This window comes from Wasmannia auropunctata, unplaced genomic scaffold (genome assembly GCF_000956235.1).
Source record: "Wasmannia auropunctata unplaced genomic scaffold, wasmannia.A_1.0 LD335965.1, whole genome shotgun sequence".
Classification (NCBI taxonomy): Eukaryota; Metazoa; Arthropoda; class Insecta; order Hymenoptera; family Formicidae; genus Wasmannia; species Wasmannia auropunctata.
Genome location: NW_012026925.1, coordinates 19,416 through 26,316, shown reverse-complemented (window position 1 = coordinate 26,316; position 6,901 = coordinate 19,416). Strand labels below are relative to the sequence as shown.

At 39.0% G+C, this 6,901-nt stretch overlaps 2 protein-coding genes across 2 annotated transcripts in view; both read right to left on the bottom strand.

The window, feature by feature from the left end:
• Positions 1-4,980, bottom strand: part of LOC105454997 (serine/threonine-protein phosphatase 6 regulatory ankyrin repeat subunit B-like) — a gene marked incomplete at its 3' end in the record, with an annotated part of 8,185 nt that extends 3,205 nt beyond the window's left edge. Inside the window, 11 exon segments of the mRNA XM_011698014.1 lie at positions 433-821; positions 960-1,268; positions 1,342-1,382; positions 1,384-1,540; positions 1,618-1,815; positions 1,893-2,090; positions 2,170-2,367; positions 2,445-2,642; positions 2,722-2,959; positions 3,977-4,032; positions 4,564-4,980. Coding sequence (XP_011696316.1) covers positions 433-821; positions 960-1,268; positions 1,342-1,382; positions 1,384-1,540; positions 1,618-1,815; positions 1,893-2,090; positions 2,170-2,367; positions 2,445-2,642; positions 2,722-2,959; positions 3,977-4,022 — 1,972 coding nt within the window.
• The window catches only part of LOC105454970, an 18,427-nt gene that overhangs the window by 5,165 nt on the left and 6,361 nt on the right, over positions 1-6,901 (bottom strand). The gene's annotated exons all lie outside the window — the stretch shown is intronic.

The window sequence follows — 6,901 nt, the reverse complement described above, 5'->3', positions numbered from 1 at the left end:
TCAGACGTGTGCTCTTCCGATCTTTATAATTGGTTTACTTCAAAATACTCCTACCACTTCTAATACATTTATCCCATCGTTCTAATGCTCTAATAAGGCTTTATAGTCATTTAGAGTTTACTGTGAAGGTTTCGAATTAATTGAAAACATTGAGACAGTTACAATAACACAAATTAAAGACACTTATGAAAGAAGACTTCCAGTACTGCTTTAGCAAATAGCAAGAAAGATAGGGATAAGTGCATTAGTAAGAGAGTATTTTGAAGGAATCTAATTGTAATTTGTCTTTTAATGTAATGAGTTTTTTTTTATTTTGACATTCACCGTATTTTTTAACTACATACGTATATTGTATATTACACACGCACACACACACACACGCACACACACACACACACACAACTGATTTACATATTCACGTAAAAAATAGACAACGTACAGCGTACCACTTATACGCATGTATAAGTGGTAAATCTCGGATACTTTCGGGTATAGACACAATTTTTTGGCTCTTGTTCTTGGCTAAATCGCACGCAATATGCAGTACGGTGTTTCCGTTCACATCTATATTACCGACGTCCGCATTATGCTGTACCAGCAGTTCGACGAGCGACAAGTGTCCTTCTGAAGTTGCTAAGTGCAATGGCGTTTGTCCTAAATTGTTACGCAAATTCACTTCGGCGAGGCCGCCATTCTGCGAAAGAAGCATAGACGCGACTTCTCTGTGTCCTTTCAACGCTGCTAGATGCAACGCTGCATTTCCGTCCTTCATTTTCACATCCACCAAGTGAGGCACTTGTGTAACCAGCCTCTTTGTTGCACTGCAAATTCACAAATTCACATAGTTAAATTAGATTAATTGAGTGAATTTTCAGAGGGCTAAGCTATTGCTACGCAAACGTGAGCGCATTAAGTGTGGTTACGCGATTATACTTAATTCTGCTCTAAGATAAACGTACTAAACGTTGCCCACAAACGCGGCATAATGCAGCATGTTAAAGCCCTTCTTGTCATTTAATGTTAAGTCGACCCTCTCGATGCATAACGCATCGATCACATCCAACGCGTTGTTCTTGATCGCATAGTGCAACGCCGTATAGCCATACATGTCCTGGAGCTGGACGTCGCAATGATAACGCAGCAGCACTTTGACGCATTGGACGTGCTGTTTGTTAACTGCCATGTGCAGAGCAGTATGTCTGTTGTTGTCGACTTCATTGACTACCGCTCTTCGGGATAATAGTAGATCCATTACTTCTGGCTGGTTGCTGTTTAATCAAACGAGAGAAAACCGATGTTAGTTTGACGTTACAACAGATGTAGCAACGTCTTCCAACTTACTTGAATGCCGCGTAATGCAAGGGCGTGTTTCCGCCCTTGTCTGACTGCACGTAAAGAAGCACCAGCGTCCAAAAGGAGGGTGCAGAGTTCGCGCTGACTATACGACGCGGCCACATGCAGAGCACTACGTCCGGCGTTGTTAAAGGCATGGATGTCTGCGCCGCGAGATATCAATAGATCCGTTATCTTTGGTTGATTGCTATTTAATCAAATGAGTGAGTATCGATGTTAGTTTAAGCAGCGTTACAGCAGATTCAGCAACGACTTCAAACTTACGTGAGTGCCGCGCAATGCAAGGGCGTGTTTCCGCCCTTGTCGACCAAATGTAAAGAAGCACCAGCATCCAAAAGGAGGGTGCAGAGTTCGCGGTGACCATACGACGCGGCCTCATGCAGAGCATTACGTCCGGCGTTGTTAACGGCAAAGATGGGTGTGCCGCGAGATATCAATAGATCCGTTGTTTCTGGATGATTTCTGTTTAATGAAACGAGAGAATACGTACCAATATTAGTTTGACGTTGCGGCAGATCTAGCAACGTCTTCCAACTTACTTCAGTACCGTGCAATGCAAAGGTGTGTTTCCGTTCTTGTCGTACACATACAAAGAAGCACCAGCGTCTAAAAGAAGGATGCAGAGTTCGCGGTAACCATACAACGCAGCCGTATGCAGAGCACTATTTCCTTCGTAGTTGAGAGCATTTATGGCTGTGCCTCGCGATAACAGTAGACCCGTTGTTTCTGGGTGATTGCTGTTTAATCAAGAGATATATAGTACCGATGTGAGTTTAAGCAGTGTTACAGCAGATTCAGCAACGACTTCAAACTTACTTGAGTGCCGCGCAATGCAAGGGCGTGTTTCCGCCCTTGTCGACCAAATGTAAAGAAGCACCAGCATCCAAAAGGAGGGTGCAGAGTTCGCGGTGACCATACGACGCGGCCTCATGCAGAGCATTACGTCCGGCGTTGTTAACGGCATTGATGGCTGCGCCGCGAGATATCAATAGATCCGTTGTTTCTGGATGATTTCTGTTTAATGAAACGAGAGAATACGTACCAATATTAGTTTGACGTTACGATAGATCTAGCATCGTCTTCCAACTTACTTCAGTACCGCGCAATGCAAAGGTGTGTTTCCGTTCTTGTCGAGCACACGCAAAGAAGCACCAGCGTCTAAAAGAAGGATGCAGAGTTCGCGGTAACCATACAACGCAGCCGTATGCAGAGCACTATCTCCTTCGTAGTTGAGAGCATTTATGGCTGCGCCTCGCGATAACAGTAGACCCGTTGTTTCTGGCTGATTGCTGTTTAATCAAGAGATATATAGTACCGATGTGAGTTTAAGCAGCGTTACAGCAGTTTCAGCAACGACTTCCAGTTTACCCGAGTATCGCATAATGCAAAGGCGTGTTTCCTTTCTCGTCGACCATATGTAAAGAAGCACCAGCATCTAGAAGGAGGGTGCATAGTTCACGTTGACCCTGCCTTGCGGCCACATGCAGGCATGTCATTTTGGCACTGCTGAGAATGCTCGCATCCTCATTGTAATTCTTCAGTAATTCTTGTGCAGCCTTTCCTGCGCTTCTAACTATTGCATCCATTAATAGTTCCGCCACTTTGACTACACCGCGAGAACAAATCGAAAGTCAGTCTTGTTTTAATAGCCATTATCATAAATGAAATCAATCTTCTTTTTGCAAAATGAACAAAATATTTGTGGCTTATATTATGCAAAGGCAAAAATTAAATTAAATAGAGCCAAGAACTTAGTAATTTATTAAGGGGTGTTAAAGAGTAATTTATTCAATGTGTTAGTATAAAATTAAGCGACTAAATTTTTCGACTTTACAGAGCCCTCTTTATTAGTAAAAAGAAAAGAATAAAATTACATGTAAATTATTAATTTATAATTAAGTGAATTAAGTTGACAGAATAGAGCTCTGTAAAAAAAAAGATCACTAGAAAGTAGGTATTAAAGGCCAATTTCGAGACTGATGTACATACATATTAAATGTCACAGTTATATAAAAGTGTATATAAAAGATAATAAATAGTACAAAATAAAACATAATAAATAATAAAAAATAAAAAATAACTTGTGGTAAACGTCTAAACATTTTGTAAAATCTAACTAAATCTATAATTGTATGAAATGTATTAATTTTGAAGCGTAGTAAATTTAAAAATAAATATAATTAGGTAGTCAATTGACAAAATTAATACATAATTGATTCTTCGTTATTAAGACGAATATATATTAAGTTCAATACGATATGAGTTTTATCAGTACGGGATTGTCTAATGATTATAGAATCAGCAAATAAAAATATAAGTAAGGTGAAATCGGTACACAGACAAATTTTAAAACAAACGGTTATAACAATATAACTTTGCTATATTATAATTGTTTATTTTAAAATTTGACACTGTAACGATTTCACTTTATTATTATATTTTTTTCGTTTACTTAATAATCATTTGACAATACTGACAATTTAGCTTTGGATTTAATAAATTGCTCATTGTTGGCCTTAATTATTTGTTTTATCTTTTGGCAATATTAATTAATTTCATATTTAACTACAATATTTTTTATTTAACAAATTAACGAATTTATGTATATTAAAAATGAACATACCTGAACGATCGCTATTCTCTTTCGCATTATCATGTGCGGCAGCCATAACATTCATGCTGGACGATATCAGGACGATATATGTAATATGGTATGAGTCGGCCTATGTCCATGGTATGAGTCGGCTCGTAGTTAACGGCCAGGATGCGTTCGGGAAATGCGTCGTCGTCATTTTATCATTGCGTCATTTTATTTATACTTTTCTATCTCTAAACATTCAAGGACAGAATGATAACCTGGAACGCAACTTAGCTACGGATTATTCTTTGTATAATATTCTTTATATAAAAACTTCATATAAAACGTTTGCGGTTAACGAGCATTGCGATTTTTAGCGAGATAAGTTTTTGGAGTAAAAGAAGTGAATATAGGTGAAAGAAGAGCAATAAGTGTAAAAAAAAAAATAGAAGAGATGGGAGAGAACGAGGAAATAAGGTGAAAGAGAAAGTATACATAAAAATAATATAGGAAGAAGAGTATTCGTGGTGGATATGATTATATTAATAATGATAGAAAGATGAATATACGTACGTATGAAGACACAAAATAGAGATGTAGAATGTTAATATTGAAATAGAGATAAAACTCACTGAAGCACACCTGTTAACGTTGTATGCAGTTTGAATTTATTTTAATTCCATAGACAAGTTCGAGGCACTCGCAGTCTTCGAAAAAAATAATAAAATAAAACATACAATAAGATCAATTTACTAAGATTTTGCTGTTACTTGCTCGGGTGCAGCTGCCTTGCTCGCACATTCTGATACATGTATACACACTATCGACACTTGCTCTAACGCGTGTGCACACCGCGACGGTTACTTGGGGAAAGGGAAGATATGAGCAGACATTAGATCGGGAATGCTAGATGCATGACGAACGCCTGATCGGGAAAGAGTAGGGTTTGCCGTAATACGGAATTCCCGATTCTGGTTTGATTGCGGGAAACAGTAGGATATGCCATGACATGGAATTCCCGATCCTTGCCTGATGGGGAAGCAGTAGGATATGCCCTAATATGAAACTCCCGGCTTTTGCCTGATTTAGAGGTATAACCTCAAAAAGCAAGATTTTTTTCTAACACAGTTTTAAAAATTTTGCGTGAATTAATTAAAATATTTATATAAGCGATATACTATATATTCATACCTATTCTCATAATAGTGTTAAATATCGAAACATGGATGCGATCAATGATAAAACATATTGTTTGATAACGAGCGTTATAATAATCTCTAGCTGAATTTTCGCTCATTCTCTATTTTTAGTTTAAATTCGTAGATTTCACTCATGTGCGATTCCGTAACTGTTACTGTTGAGTGTTGGGTCTCAGTATTTGTTTAGACGCGAGAACTTAGTGACAAAGAAATATATATAACAGAAAAAATAAGTCCTTCGTAAAAAGTGTCATTAGCTCAGCGTTAGCGTACAAATCTGTTGTTTTAGGTGTTCGAGATTGACCATAATCACGGCATACGCGCGTGACGCCAAATCCGAGCGCGGGCGGCAACGGTCGCGCTCAGCGCCCGCCGCCGTCACCAGCGCCCAATCACGGGCTGCTTCTCCTCGAGCGGCGCGAAACGGCGCGAGCAAAACATGTTTTTTACAAAAGCGAGCGATGACAAATCATGCCCTTCTACAAGGCTCCGACAATTATCACCTTATAAGGCAATCCTGCTCGTTGTTTGACAAAAGGAAAGGGGGGAGCCTTCTAGAGGGGCATGTGCCAATAAAAAGCAGGAGCGAGGGGGCGCGTGGACAGCTTTTCGAAGTTCCTCTCTGAGAGACGTGCCCGCTTGCGCTGCGCTTTGTGCTACTCTGTTAGCTTGGTTTTTATTCCGCCGCGAAGATAGTGTAAGGAGAATTGTAAATAGTGTGGATAATGCATTTTATTAAACTGTGTCGTCTTAATCGCTGTCTATTCAATCAAGGCCTTCTTCGAGCTCCCTTTCCTAACTCCGTCGCGCTAGCTTTCGCCTCCGCGCGAGCTCACGCCTACTCCGCGTACGAACACTAGGGATTTCAGGTTCGAATCACGATGCGTTTTCAAAAATTATAATAACCTGCGAAATTTTAATTAATAAACTAGAGAATATGCGAAATAAAATAAACACAAATTAAACTCTAAAAATTAATAATATGTAATCATAAAATAAAAAAAAGAAATTTTTTTTTGTTACACATCTAAGTACCAAACACCTTATCAGCGCCCTATTAACGCCTTTACAACATTCTTAATGCTCCCTATTGAAAACATAAGGTATAACAAGGGGCAATTATCTGGCCTTGATGATTTTTTCCTGATCAGGCAATCTTAATTCTCGACGTTACATTTACGGTCAGGGCCTAACAAGGATTACTTGATGAGCCCCTAATCAGGCGTCATACTTATTAAGTCCCTATCAGAGCCTGTTCAAAATTTCTGCTCGGGATGCTAATTGTCGCTGTCAGATACTGCTACACAGCAGCGCCAATCGCTTGCAATTTCAATCGAATCCGCCTTGTCAATCTCAACTACTCCGAGTTTCTTCTCTCCTCAATCGATAGAGAGGGGCACTCCGCGCGAAAATGTCCCTCAGCCTCACACTAACAACATTCCTTAATTCCGAACTTGATCAAATTTTGGTTTAAAATTTTGTATTCTTTTTAAATTTCTCGTCCTTATTGTCATTCTCTTTCTTTTTGGAAATCTGATCCGTCTCATTATGCTTGCTCCCCAATTTTGACCTTTTCTCCTAATTTTCCCGTGAAATTTTGCGTGAGAAACTATTTTCTTAAATTACTTTAATAGCCTTCTCTATGACTGTCATCAAGGAAGTCAGACTTTCCAAATTTGCCAATTTATATAGTAATTTTGTCGCTAGATCTGGAAATTTTGACTAGTCCATTGAGATTTTTATCGCAATTTTGCGACATGTCGAAATTCTA